We start from the raw sequence: 14,546 nt of genomic DNA, 5'->3' as shown, positions 1-14,546 counted from the left end.
AGCCTGGATCAGAGAAGGTTGGTTGGAGACTTCATACCAACCTTCCAGTATCTGAAGGGGCTACAGGGAAGACTTCGTCAAGAACTGTAGTGACAGGACAAGGGGAATGGAGACAAATTGAAAAAGGGGAATTTAAAAGAGGCATTAGGAAGAAATTCTTCACAATAAGCATGGTGACACAGTGGAAGGGGTTGCTTAGGGAGGTGGTGGATTCCCCATCCCTGACAGGGTTCAAGACCAGGTTGGATACAAGGCCCCGAGCTACATGGTCGAGTGGGTGGTGTCCCTCACATGGCAGGTGGGTTGGGACTAGATGATCTTTAAGGTCCCTTACAACCCCTTAGCATTCCATGCCTCTGTTTCTCAACGGGAAACAACCCCTTAGCAGTCCATGCCTCTATTTCTCAACGGGAAACATTGTGGCAGGGTTCTAAGCCATCCGCAGCACTGAGTAGCTCGCTGACAAGCCCACAGCCGGCTCCGTTCGCTGTCGCTGACAACACAGCTCGGGGCGGGCCGCTGCTGCCTCAGAGCCCGCCCTCAGCCCTGCCCGCCCCTCGCCTTTGGCGCGAAAACGGCCGCGGGGGGCGGGGCTCTGCGGCACAGCGCTCGCCGATTGGCCGGCGCGGCGGACGCGCGGCCCACGTGGTGCGCGGTGTGGCGCGAACCGCTGTGGGGCCGGGCCGGGGCAGCGATCGGGATGGATCTGGCAGTGGCGGCCGTGGGGGGCGCGGGCGCCGCGCCGCAGCACCAGCAGGTCCGCGATGAGGTGGCCGAGAAGTGCCAGAAGTTGTTCTTGGACTTCCTAGAAGAGTGAGTGCCGGGGGCCGGGCCTGGCGGCGGGCGGGCAGGGCCGGCAGAGGGTGGCGGGCCGGCAGCGTCTCACGGAGGGGCCGCCATTTGGAGAGATCATGTCGGGGCCTGGTGCCCCCTCTCCTTGGCGTTCAGCTGGAAAAGCTCTGCTGTGGTCTCAGGCCCTGCCTGGAGGAACTTGTAGGAAGGTAGCACTCCTGGTACGCAAAACCCTTCTCGGAGAGTTTCCGTGGAAACGATGCCCAGAGAAGTTGGGATGTCCTGGAAGTGTCCAAGGCCAGTTTGAATGTGGCTTTGGGCAGCCTTGTGTAGTCGAAAGTGTTCCTGCCCATGGCAGGGGGTTGAAACAAGATTATCTTAAAATCTCTTCTAAACCAAATCATTTTATGGTTATATGATTTTTTTAGGTGCGTTTGGTCCCTTTTAACAAAGTTTTGTCACAGCTATGTTGAAAACCCTTTCCACGGCTTGGGTGTTACATGTTAATACATCTGGCTCCCTGAGGGGCCCATCCACATCAAATAAGGAAACCATTAACATCACTCAGAGGAAACAAAACCTTGTTTGCTGATGCAGAGCCATTGTTAAACCTTAAATGAAATTTTGTCTGGCACTGGGACAACTCTCCTGCTATATGAAATGTAAACCCGGTGTGTCTGTGCTAGGGTGTGGATAGAGCAGATGTAGCAAGGGGGTGGAAGAAGAAATATTGCTGGAAAAGGGCTTTGCAAGGGGCTGTGAGATGCCTGAATGTGAGTGATCCTTTTCTCTGTCTTTTCACCTGAATTCAAAAGTATTCATTTGCTGCCTGGTGTATGACTGTGAAACGTGTTCCTGAATCACTTTCAGGTTCCAGAACAGCGATGGGGAGGTCAAGTACTTGCGAGATGCTGAAGAACTGATCCGGCCGGAGCGGAACACGTTGATTGTCAGCTTTGCAGATTTGGAGCAGTTCAATCAGCAGCTCTCTACCACTATTCAGGAGGAATTTTACAGGTAAAACGTACAGTGGGTTTTTTTCAGGTAAAGCTGAGCTCTGCTGGAGTCTCAAGCCCATAATGTTTTGCTTGTAAAAAAATAAGAGGCTTATCTTTTTTCTGTATCCTGAAAACCTTATCTTTAATGTTTTTCTTTTTTTTACTGATTAAAGGCATTTCACAGTGGATTCCTCTCTGGAAACCATTAGTTAACTAGGTAATTGCATTTAATGTGGTAAACAAGTAGGTGGTCAATATGAGAATACAGAATAAACTCTAAAATTTCATGGTCTGACAATATTTAATTGAGTTGCTCACACACTTTGACCAACTTGACTTTATCCTTAACATAAGGATAAAAGTGTCATAAAATGAGACTTTTAAAGGTCTGTTATCAAACAATAGTGCAAATAACATTATTATGCTGTGATGTCACATTTAGCATATTTAGAGTGTCTTTTTTTGGGTTATACAACATAGCATTAAAAGATAAACCTGGAAATCTGATACAAGCCTTTGATATAACCTAAAGTAGAGAAGATATTTTGATAGTTTCTCTAAAATTTGAACTTTTTTTCCCCATATTTCAGGGTTTATCCATACCTATGTCGAGCAACGAAGACTTTTGCCAGAGACCATGGAAATGTTCCTGCAAACAAGGACTTTTATGTTGCATTCCAGGACCTGCCTACCAGACACAAGTAAGATGATTATTAATTCCAGGAACTTGTGCTGTTTTACTACCAGGGAAAAACATCTCAAAGCATGCTGAAAATGTTTTGGTTATATAGTGTGAAATGTGCAGTTGGCCAGTACAGTTGTAACTAAGTTTCCTGATCTTGTGCAAGAGATTTTTTGACACAGTTTTTCATTTGCAAATCACACTCAGATACTTAAATTCATCATGTTTCATAAAAAAGTGAAATATGTTCTCTTGTTCAAAAGAAATTTAGTGTGTGTTGCTTTTGAAGTACTAGTGATGTAACTTTTCCATTGGCTTGACCTTTAGTATTAATCTGAAAGTTCATGTAAAATTATAAAATGAGATTATATTGTAGTAGGTTTGTTTCTTTTGTTTGTTACATCAGTTCTTTAGTCAGAGTGACACTATATTGTATCTTAGTACCCTGGGCCTAAAATTGTCCCAAGAATTTAACCCAATAATTTAATCCTTGTGAATTTCTGTTTTAAACAGAATTCGAGAGCTGACTTCAGCAAAAATTGGCTCCCTGCTGCGTATCAGTGGGCAGGTGGTTCGTACCCACCCCGTCCATCCAGAGCTGGTCAGTGGAACCTTCCTGTGCCTCGACTGCCAGACAGTGATCAAAGATGTAGAGCAGCAATTCAAATACACCCAGCCAAACATCTGCAGAAACCCAGTCTGTGCCAACAGAAAGAGATTCCTGCTGGACACAAACAAATCAAGATTTGTTGATTTCCAAAAGGTACAGGGGTGATGTTGGGGGGTGATGACAACCAGTAATGTTCCTGTGGTAGTTGGAAGGTGTTGTTTGTATTTCTACACGTTGAAGATGGTTAATTTTTGTTCTGTCAAGACCTCAAAAAAAGGCACTGCAATTTCTGCTAAAGGGTTCTTCCTGTCTCTGGAAGACTTATGTTTAAGAACAGGAAATTAATTGGTTTTGTTGTATGACATTTGTTGTCTAAGTAAGCCACTGAAACCCCACATATTGAAGCCAGAGTTAGTCTTATGTTGCCAGTACATCATGCGTAGCTGCTTAATACAAGTATGAAAATAGGTGCTTATTGGTATCTGCAGCTCTTCCAAGTTCATTTACTCTCCCAAATCCTCAGCACTTCACATCCCACAATTGTATTTTATGTCAGTCACATTAACTGAAATTTTCAGGTTACTTTTCAGAATTGTCACTGTGACCTTTGTGCATCCTCTAAGCTGCTCGAAAACTCCTTAGATGCTGATTAGTGAAGGGATATTTGGTTGTTTGTCGTATTGTAAGAGGGATTGATGTGGATGGCATCAGCCAGATGCAGTTTAACACATCTGTTAGCAGTGTAGCTGTTGAAGCAGTTTCAGATCTGGTGACATGCTCGGTGTTGAACCTTCTGTCCCTGCCAGGTGCGCATCCAGGAGACGCAGGGCGAGCTGCCGCGCGGCAGCATTCCCCGCAGCCTGGAGGTGATCCTGCGCGCAGAGGCCGTGGAGTCTGCCCAGGCAGGTGACAAATGTGACTTCACCGGCTCACTGATCGTCGTGCCTGACGTGTCCCAGCTCTCCACACCGGGTTTGTTGCTACTCATGACCTCCATGAGGTGTCCTCCCATCCCAGCTGGTGCTGGGAGCCGCTGTCCTGACTCCTGTTTCCCTGGCAGGGTTACGCGCAGAGACCGGCTCGCGGGTGACAGGGACAGAGGGCTACGAGACCGAAGGCATCCGGGGACTGCGTGCCCTGGGGGTCCGGGAGCTCTCCTATAAGCTTGTCTTTCTGGCTTGTTATGTTGCACCAACAAATCCACGGGTGAGTCTGCAGAGAAAGGAGGCTTAAAGGTGTTGGTGATTTCTGTTCTGTATGATTTTCCCTCAAATTAGGGAGTAGGAGTGGGTAAAGCTTTAAGTGTGCATGTGTGCCACCTTTCTGTGTTGGTTTGACAGTCTTTATATTCTCATTGAATTTACCTAGTAAGGTTCTTTTCTTGTCTTTGTTTGCTTTCTTGCATTTTCCACAGATGTGATTATTTGCCAATGTTACAGTTTGTTCTAAACAGCTAACTGGCACATGTAGTCCATTCAGCTTTCATCTATTTCTGCAGCATTTCCTTTTCTTCCAAGAAATCTTGTTGCTGCATTTTGTCACAGAAAAAACTGGGGTCCTTTTTGTTCCCTCTGATTTATCAAGTGACATCTTGGGATGTTACTGCAACATGAATAATACTGACTAGTCTGGGTTTTGGCATGGTGTGATTCTGTAATCTATCATTCTGCTAATAGCATGACCATCACATAGGATAAAAAGAGTATCTGGTATGTTCTGGGAAAAGAAGTTTCTGGGCCCCATTTCACAGCAACAAAGGACCTTGGAAGTTCCAGTTAATGTAAGAATGCTTACAAAGACAATTTTAGTCAAAGGAAATCGTATCAGTTTTACGCTTTTTTTAATCTCCGTACAAGCAACTCACTTGGGATTTTGTCCCTAACTGAAGTTACACCATTGATTTTGCCTGCTAGGAAATTGGCTATTGGTTTTTAAAGGTATGAGGTGATGAGGTTACTTAGCCTAAGGGCTGCTTTTCAGAGTGTGTTCCTCCCATCTAGATTTCAGATCAAGTTCTTGTGACTTATATGTAGTGCTCACATTCATTAGTGACTCTGTTATTACTTTTATTGCTGTTTTATTTCCTTGGTTTAGTTTGGTGGAAAAGAGCTTCGAGATGAAGAACAGACTGCAGAAAGCATTAAAAACCAAATGTCTGTGAAAGAGTGGGAAAAGGTTTTTGAAATGAGCCAAGATAAGAATCTTTACCATAATCTGTGCACCAGCCTCTTCCCCACTATCCATGGTAAGAAGCTGTTTGTGGCCTCAAGAGAGGGAAGATTTCACTTGTGTAAATATTAATTCCTTTTGCTGTCTCTGTAGTTTTTGGGAAAGGTTGAAAGCTCTTTGCCAGCTACCACAAAATCTCCCCCTCAACACTGGTTGTGCTAGAAGAGGAAAATCTATTTTTTTGAGTATTCGTGGTGTTTAATCATTAAGGCCTGCAAATAGGTGAATTCCGAGTGGATGTGCCCAAATGTTCTAAAATTCTAGTGGGATGAAGATTTTTTTTAAATATGAAAACTGTGGTGTTTTCTTTGGGTGTTTAGTTTAATGTCTTTTCTGGGGCAGGTAATGATGAAGTAAAACGTGGGGTCCTGCTGATGCTCTTTGGAGGAGTTCCCAAGACCACTTCAGAAGGCACTTCATTGCGTGGGGACATCAATGTTTGTGTTGTTGGTGATCCAAGTACAGCCAAGAGTCAATTTCTAAAGTAAGATTAAGACCCAGTATTTAAATACTGTCCAGTGTGACAAGAGCTATAAATGCGCACTGTGCCTTTTTCTGTGTTAAACACAGGAAAGGGAAGTAAAATATTATGAGAATATTTCCCAGTGATTGTGTGGATGTGGTTGTATTTGAACAGGGCTAAAGCAAATACAACGTAGGAATTTCCAAATGTTTCCAAAGAACGTTGACTATTAAAAATACAAATTAATTGCACATTTAAAAATATCAGAGAGAGAAAAAATACTGAAGGGTTTATTACTCGTTTCCACAGGCACGTGGATGAGTTCAGTCCCCGTGCTGTGTACACCAGCGGCAAAGCCTCCAGTGCTGCAGGTCTGACAGCGGCTGTGGTGAAAGATGAGGAGTCCCACGAGTTTGTCATTGAGGCTGGAGCACTGATGCTGGCAGATAACGTGAGTCTGGGAAGGGGAGGGAGAGGTTCCTTCATTCCTAGAATGAGTTTGATTAATGACAGAGAACCCTAAATTGTCTTAGTGATGGTTTTTTGTTCCAAAAGCGATGGAATCTGGGTCACTTATTTTCGTTTTTCCACTGCAGGGGGTTTGTTGCATTGATGAATTTGACAAGATGGACGTGCGGGATCAAGTAGCCATTCATGAGGCAATGGAACAGCAGACAATATCCATTACTAAAGCTGGAGTGAAGGTAGCTTGCACTACTCCTCTGTGTAGTCTGTAGCATCACCTGACTGCTTGTTACATGTCCTGATGTGACTTCACCTGCCAGATCTTCGTGTCACCTCTGCAGCTGCCTCACTGTGGCAGGACAGAGATCACTTGTTGCAAAGTTTTTGTGGCACATACCCAAAGAAGATCAGAAACGTTGCTGAGAGATAAAAAGAGACAGTAGTGGATAGGAAACAGAAAATGGGAAAAGCCTAAACTTGAAGTAACCCCAAAAAAGGTTACAGAATGGTGTTTGTTTGTAGAAAAACAGGATCTTGTGAGAAGCAATTTTAAGGGCTTGTTTCAGTATTGTTGGCAAGAGTGAGACAATGCTTCAATATTGATCATCAAACTGTGTCCTCGGGCAGAGAGCTGGTTGGAAAGGGCTTGTTGGTGGAGTTGGGTGCTTTTGAGGGGTGATTGTTGTAATACCTGCATTGAACTCCATCTAAAAGGTGTTATCTGACCCATTTGGGTTGCAATGAGTTGGTTTAGGAAGTGGTCACAGACACAGGTCTATTTTAATTTATTTTTGCCCACTGTCAGGCTACTCTGAATGCCAGGACCTCCATTTTGGCTGCAGCAAACCCAGTTGGTGGCCGCTATGACCGATCCAAGTCACTGAAACAAAATATCAACCTGTCAGCGCCCATCATGTCCCGCTTTGATCTCTTCTTCATCCTTGTGGATGAATGTAATGAGGTAATTTTAAAGAATTATAGAACATTTTGTGACAGAAAAGATCCCTTGAGGTCTCTAATCTAACCTTGCACTCAAACAGATCATTGAGAACAGTTTGCCAAGACTTGAACTGGTGGGTTTTGAGTATCTCCAAGGATGGAGATTCTGCAGTCTCTCCAGGCCCCTGCAGTGTGTGACAACTCTCATGTGTTCAGAAAATAATAACATATATATATAATCAGAATTACTAATGGTTCAGTTCATGTGAGTTGCCTCTTACCCAGGAACTATTTGGCTTCATCACATTTATGCTGGCTGGTAAAGCAGTTGCTTTCCTTTCAAGCTGAACAGACCTGGCTCTTCTAGCTTCTCATACATCATGTTCTCCTGCCCTCTGACCTTCTTCGTGGCCCTCTGCAATTTTAAGTGAAGCAAATCTCATGAGAGTGTCTTGCTCCTGCTTTTCTACTCTGTCTGTGCAGCTAAAAGCTGGCAGTACAAATTTGAACATGCTTTGCTGAATACAAGGACACTGCCTTTTCATCCTGTAGTGGTTTGACCTGCAAACTAATGCCATTAGTCATTTTTACAAATGGCTGGTCACTAAGGCTGAGACTGCTGCCACCTGTCTATGTGGCATTTGCCTTGGGAATGCATGAGATCCAGAGATTAATGTTGGTTCAGCCACTGTTCTGCTCAGAGTGATTATCTAATTGAGAAGGGACTGGTGAGAGAGACAGAGCAGGCTAAAAAGGAAGAAAGTTCCCACGCTGCAGAGTGCTGCTTTCTGCCTGTTCTCTGGCTAAATTGTTACCCAAGAGAGTTCCAAGAGGTTATAAATCCTAAAAGTGCCTTTTATCCCTCCTCTGCAGTGTTTCCTTATATTAAAAACCCCCAGTGTATTCTCCTGGACCTCCTGGCAGAGAATTTGGCTACTGGAAGGGCTAGCTCTGCCATGAGGATTACAAGTGAGCAGGGTGATTGGGAAGGAAGAATAGAGCTGTTGTTGTGCTCTTTGGCTGATGCTGTGCAAGTGATCCTGACACAGCCCCAATATCCCAGGTGACAGATTACGCCATTGCCCGGCGCATCGTGGATCTGCATTCCCGAGTGGAGGAGTCTGTTGACCGTGTGTATTCCTTGGATGATATCCGAAGGTATCTGCTGTTTGCAAGACAGTTTAAACCAAAGGTAATTCTACTTTTGAAGTAAACTGTGGAGCAGTTGTTCTGTCTGAGGAGGTCCAAAGGAACAGTCAGTTTGCAGTAGGCTTTTCTCCAGAAAATGCCAAGACACTTGGGATAGTGTTCTCCCAAGGAAGGAGCCATAAACTCAAGTTATTACCTAGAAAGAGAGTGTATTTTGGAACCTGGTATTCCTAAACTCCAGAAACCCAGCCAGCCCTGCTGAGACTGCTATAGTCCATGGCAGTTCTTAACTTTTGTCTAGAACAATTGAGGGATCACTTCTTGGCCTTCTCATACCTCACAGGTGTGGGTTATTCAACATGGCTGCTGCAGAGTTTTTTGTATTTTATTGACTTATTGCTTAATCAGTTTGTTTGTCTTTATTTTAAAAGGGTATTATGCCTCTATTTCTTTGTGTTTTGGTAAAATACAGAACATGGGAAACTGATCTAACTACAGATTTTTTTGGGGTCTATCCATGTAGCAGCTTGGATGGGCTATGTGTTGGGTTTTTCATAAGTCAGATTAGTCTAGTAGGGACAGACATGAATTATGCCTGGAAACAAGTCAGTGGAACAGAAAAATAGAAATTATAAAAAAATCTATTATAAAATAATTAATGCAGCTACATACTTACTGTAATATCAGTGATAATGACATTACAGTAAATGTAATCATTATTACAGAATAATTTCAACATAATGTGATTGTCCTTATACTTTCATGGAGTATGTGTGAGCACAGAATATTTCAGATAAAAGCAGTAGCCAGTACACCAAAGGCTGGGAACTGCCAATCTAAAGCAAGAAGAAGAAGCTTTAATACTCTGGCCAGTGGAACTCCTGTCACTCTGTTTGATGCCACACAGATATCCAAGGAGTCTGAGGACTTCATAGTGGAGCAGTACAAGCGGCTGCGGCAGCGCGACGGCTCTGGAGTGACCAAGTCATCCTGGAGGATCACGGTGAGGCAGCTGGAGAGCATGATCCGCCTGTCTGAGGCCATGGCCCGCATGCACTGCTGTGATGAGGTAACAGGGGAATGATGGAACTTTGGGTACACGTTCATGGGAATGTCTGGCAGTTCTGCACTTGCTGTTTGACTGTGATATTGGATGTAGTCCTGTGGGTGAGGAGGAGAGCTTGAGTTGTGCTCATACTCTGAGTCTGTATGCCAGAAACACTGTGTTTAAGAGATGACTGGTAAAAATGAGGTCAACTGGTTCAAAGTGACAACTTGCATGATTCTGTATCACAGCTGTGTCAGCACACTCATTAAATCGTGACAGTCACCTGCTACTTTAGGTCACTGTAGGTAAGCCAGGGCTGTTGGCAGTTTCTCTCCTGAGCTTTCACAGTTTGTAATCTCTTGGCTCTTTTCCATTTGCAATCTAAGAAGCCAAAGTTCATCAAAGTATCTGAACCTTTCCAAGAGTACCTGTGTGTGTGATCCAAGCTCCTGAAAATATGCTGAAAAGCATATTGTGTTCTGGCTGTTAACTGTAGTGTGATTACTGCCCCTCCAGTCCCTGCTTTCAAACCCAACAGGCCTTTTGAAATGTTGATTAGAGGCTATGTGACACATAGAGGGATGGAACCTTGCTCACTGGTTGTGTAAGGACACCTTTTGGGTTCTTTTAAATTAAATTCAGCTTATAAAGAAACAGATAGCTTTTGGCTTATGACTCAGCTACAGATGATTTTTCCAAGTTTTGCTTTTCAGTTCTGGAGGAGAGTATCATTAATTACATCTCTCTTTCATAATGTCTCTGTTCAGACCCATTTCTTTCATGTTTCTTGCTCCACTGATCTTTTTCCCAAATGTTCTTGGCTCAGTAAAAAATTTATCAACTTCACATGATTGCTAAATCCTGAAAGATTAATCAGGCTGCTTTTCCCTCCATAACCTTGCATGACCTTGGAGTACTTGTAGCATGATATAATTTAACTTGCAGAGTCTTTACTGTTCAGATTAATCAGGTGAGATGCATAGAAAATCCCTTTGTCAGAGTCAGAGATGAGTTTCTGGAGCTCTTGGAAAACCAGAAGAGCCCCTGTGCCCATTTAATATATATTTTTTCAAATCTTCCTCAGGTTCACCCAAAACATGTGAAGGAAGCTTTCAGGCTTTTAAATAAGTCCATCATTAGAGTTGAGACTCCTGACGTCAATTTAGACCAAGATGATGAACAGCAAATGGAGGATCAAGAGGACCAAGATGGAGTCAATGGTAAGTTACTTACAGAGAAATATTTCAAAGGGGAAAGTCCTTGCAGTCTTTACAGCTTATTTTGATTGAGCATGTGTTTCTCTTCAGTTTCTCACCTGCTTCTTATCTAATCTTATCTAGTTCTTATCTAGTTCTAGAAATCTGGACTCCTGTTCTTAACTCTCTTGCTTCTTCAGCCTCCTTCAGCAACTCACCTGGTTGGTCAATGGAAGGCTTTTCAGTGCTCAGAGTAGTAAATAGCTAAAGGATGTGGCAGCTTTAAACGTGGGCATGTGTCCAAACAGGCGAGGCAGAAGCTCCAGCTGGGGTCAATGGTCTTGTGAATGGGATCAATGGCCATTCTGAAGATGTGAGCAAGGATGCTGCACCCAAAGCTTCTCTCAGGCTGGGCTTCTCTGAGTACCGACGGATTTCCAATCTCCTGGTGCTGCACCTCAGGAAAGCAGAGGAAGGTAAGAATTTCTTTATTGCAAAGAAGGCAGACCCTGAGGTCAGGGAGCAATTGTTACTGTATCTCTTGCTGTTGTATATGGGATTTTCACTCCTGTTAAAACAACAAACTTGTCAGGTCAGGTGTAGATCTATGCTCATATGACAATACTACATCTGGTGATGCAAATAGAACTTCCTGGAGTTTCCAGCTCTGTTATCTTAATCATTTATCAAAACCCATTAATCTGAGGAGCATGTCAGCAGATCAGAGCCAGAAGAGGATTTGTAGCACACAATGATGTAACCAAGCTAGAAGAGTCTGCAGCAGGGGAAACTGGAGCAGGAGCTTTAATGCATGCCAGCAACCACAGCCTGTCTTAAGTAAATGGCTGGGCTAGTTCTTCAGAAGCTAAAGTATTTCAGCTGCAATGAGGCTACTCCTGCAATGAAATGCAGTTGTCTCATAGCAGATACTAAAGCTACGAAGCATTTGGAAGGGTGTGGAAATGACAATGTCTGTCCAAATGCTGAGTTCATGCAGGAGGATGACTCCTGGCTTTGTGTGACAATGGTTTCTCTTTAGCCCTTACTTAGAGGAAAGGTGTGTGAGTTCTTGTGACTGGTTTTTCTTGAAGCTGATGGGATTTGGGAGCCATTTGAAAGCATAGAACTGAAAGCTTTCATTCTCAATCTAATTATCTCCAATTAAACCATGACACACCTTCCTGTGCAAAATATAATGCTTTAAGAAAAAAACCCTGAAGTCTGACAGTTTCTAAACAACTTAAAAAGCATGTTTCTCTCTTCAGCATTGTGAATGTTAATGTGTAAATCCTTTTCTCCTATGGTTTGAGTGGTAGTTTACTGCTGCTGTGTTTATGCAAATTATTTTCTCTGCAGAAGAGGACGATGCAGCACTAAAGAGGAGTGAACTTATTAATTGGTATCTAAAGGAAATCGAATCTGAAATCGAATCTGAAGAGGAACTAATAAATAAAAAGAAGATCATAGAGAGGGTCATTCACCGACTTACACATTATGTATGTATAGAGATGTGTGGATAGTGAAAAAGGGTTTTAACTTGTATAGGGTTGTAACTTAAATATTTAAAATGTTTCATTTTTAGTAGAATACATTCCTGTTTGGAGAAATCTGTTTTGTTCTTCCATTATATTGACCAATGCAATATAAGTGCCTTCTTTGTATAACACCTGTTACAGTAATTACAGAAAAAAAATTGAAATAAATTAGAGATGGCTGTAAGTTCAAAGTGCTATACTATGTCATTACAGCAGTGTGATATTTTTCTGTTTTTCTATAGTATTAGTTATACATTAGGATACAAAAATACAATTAACACTTGTATTCAATGGATAGCCTTAAGTTAGAGGGGTTTGAAGGCATTTTGGAGGAAAAAGTATGACAAAATAAATTACTTTTCACTTAAAGACACAAAATCATTAAACTGGAAAGCACTAAGCTGAAAAGTTCTCAGAAAGGATACAACATAGAAAGTGATCTCCACTGAATGCTGTTGTTAAGAATCTGTTAGAGGGAGTTCACAATTAAAAGGGCTAAGTAATTAATAAGGGCTCCTACCAATATAAAAATGCCTTTTAAGGAGTACAAACAAACCTCTCTGGGCTTGTTTTAACACAAATCTTTTTCTGTTGCAGGACCACATTCTGATCGAACTGTCCCAGTCAGGACTGAGAGGATCCAGAGAAGAGGAGACTTTTGATGATGATCCATACCTGGTTGTCAACCCAAACTATCTGCTGGATGACTGAGGGCTGAGAATGGCATTGTAGAGCTGACTGGTTGCAAGTTGGAAAAGGCATTCTTTTCTTGCAGGGGTTGCTGTATGGCTAAGTCCTTAAATTCCTATGACTGTGCCAGAGTGTAGTCAGTAAATTTCTCACTTGTACTGAGTATACCCAGAAAGCTTTTAAAGTCATGACACACATAGCTCTGAATTTCAGTGCCATCATCTGGATGCAGAGGAGAATCATCCAATAGCTTTATCCATCATCAAGCTGTGTAGATGCTTCTGTTTTAAATAAGATTAATTTTAATTATTCTTCTTTAGTAGACATTTTATGCTATAGGTTTTTACTGTTTTTCTTATTAACAGAAATAAAAGCTCATTAAATGCTTGAGAGTGGGTTTGTTGTTACTCACATGTGAGATTGCTGGTTTTTATGCCTGTAAATGGAGGCTGAAAAAAATAGTGATCTAAATATTTAATGTCTTAAGGAAGACCAAATTTCCTGATGACAGATGCTCCCTTTTAAGAAGATTTTTTTAACTTTCTGTAATAGACAATGAGAAACTGATTGCTACTCTTTCTTTTTAGATGGACTAAAGATGTTCAGGCTCCTGTTGCATATGTAATGTAGAAAATTGCAAATAGCCAAGCCCAAAGCAAGGTTTAAGTCAGCAGGGCAGAAACCTCAACCTTGATGAATGTCTTGACTTGTAAGTGAATTGAAAACTGCCACCATTTGTGTGGGATTTTTAAGACTATATTTGTAAACCTGTTTGTAGATCTTTCTATAAGAAAACTTTGTTTGAATTTCTGTTCTCAGTTTTTTGCTGTAAACTACAGGATTATTAAATAATCTATTAAGAATTAAAAATACCTGAATATTTGTCTTGTTGACTGGACACCAGCACCTAAGAAACATTTGTAATGTGTGAAAGATATCAAAATTGCATATTTTATTTAGAAATAATGTGAAATAACTGTTTCTGAAGGAGGCTTAGAAGTGGAGCTGGTTTGTAGGGCAGTATTCTTTTCCTCTCAGTCTCTCCCAGCTTTGGAGAGTTACACCTTGGTCTAAGCATATCATTAAAAATAACAGTTCTGTTTAAGGAGTGGAGGGAATCAGAAATATTTGTCATCAACACTACCCCATCACTGGACACGAACTCCAACTGCAGTAACTTCTCCACTCATTTCTTTCATAAACCACATTTTGGCAAATTCTGTATTTCATTAAAAATAGCCACCCACCTGCAATAACACTGATGTTATTCTTTGTTGTTCCTTTACTTTCGAAATAACCATAGGAAGATGTTTGACCTTCATTATGTATTTCCACATCCCCTCCTCTCAATCTTTGTTTGAAAATAAATACTCTTCATGTAGGAGAAAGTATTTTTTACTGCTTCTTTCCCCAGTTCAGTAGGCTGCGGCGTTTTTTGAGTTAATGCAGCTCTACTAAAAAGTAAACACCAGGTGGTGCTGTAAAGTTAATGTTTAACTTGCTATCCAGGCGTCAGAGTGGAAGGAACTTGTTCAGAACACTGAGCACAGTGTTATAATGAGCTCTTTAGGGCTTCCTGGAAAAAAAATCGTCTGGGAGTCGAAGTTATAGGGTCAAATAGGGTAAAAGAACACAAATTATAACCTCTGTATAAGGTTTAAGTAACAGCAAATGTTGAGGGATGTCTCCTGCTGTAACTTAAAGATAATATTGCTTGACAGCAATAACTTGCCCAGATGATTGCAGGTAC

General features: G+C 42.0%; 1 protein-coding gene across 2 annotated transcripts; it reads left to right on the top strand.

Annotated features, from left to right (window-relative positions):
* The first annotated feature begins 636 nt into the window (after nt 1-636).
* On the top strand, nt 637-13,666 carry MCM6 (minichromosome maintenance complex component 6). 2 transcript variants are annotated; one of them, XM_014870810.2, is made up of 17 exons: nt 637-813; nt 1,663-1,809; nt 2,381-2,491; nt 2,986-3,235; nt 3,889-4,054; nt 4,143-4,288; nt 5,177-5,327; nt 5,654-5,795; nt 6,084-6,225; nt 6,371-6,478; nt 7,045-7,200; nt 8,242-8,370; nt 9,235-9,396; nt 10,460-10,595; nt 10,880-11,047; nt 11,928-12,067; nt 12,704-13,183. In XM_014870810.2, the coding sequence occupies exons 1-17, from the start codon at nt 701-703 to the stop codon at nt 12,815-12,817; spliced, it is 2,481 nt and encodes an 826-aa protein (XP_014726296.1). In that variant the 5' UTR covers nt 637-700; the 3' UTR covers nt 12,818-13,183. The 2 variants fall into 2 exon arrangements, 1 of the variants encoding a protein (XP_014726296.1); XR_015804921.1 differs by having other exon boundaries at nt 658-813; nt 10,772-11,047; nt 12,704-13,666.
* The last annotated feature ends 880 nt before the right edge of the window (nt 13,667-14,546 follow it).

Source organism: Sturnus vulgaris, chromosome 7 (genome assembly GCF_052056855.1).
Source record: "Sturnus vulgaris isolate bStuVul1 chromosome 7, bStuVul1.hap1, whole genome shotgun sequence".
NCBI lineage: Eukaryota > Metazoa > Chordata > Aves > Passeriformes > Sturnidae > Sturnus > Sturnus vulgaris.
Note: the sequence above shows the minus strand (reverse complement) of the source record. Positions and strands in the feature narration are given on the sequence as shown.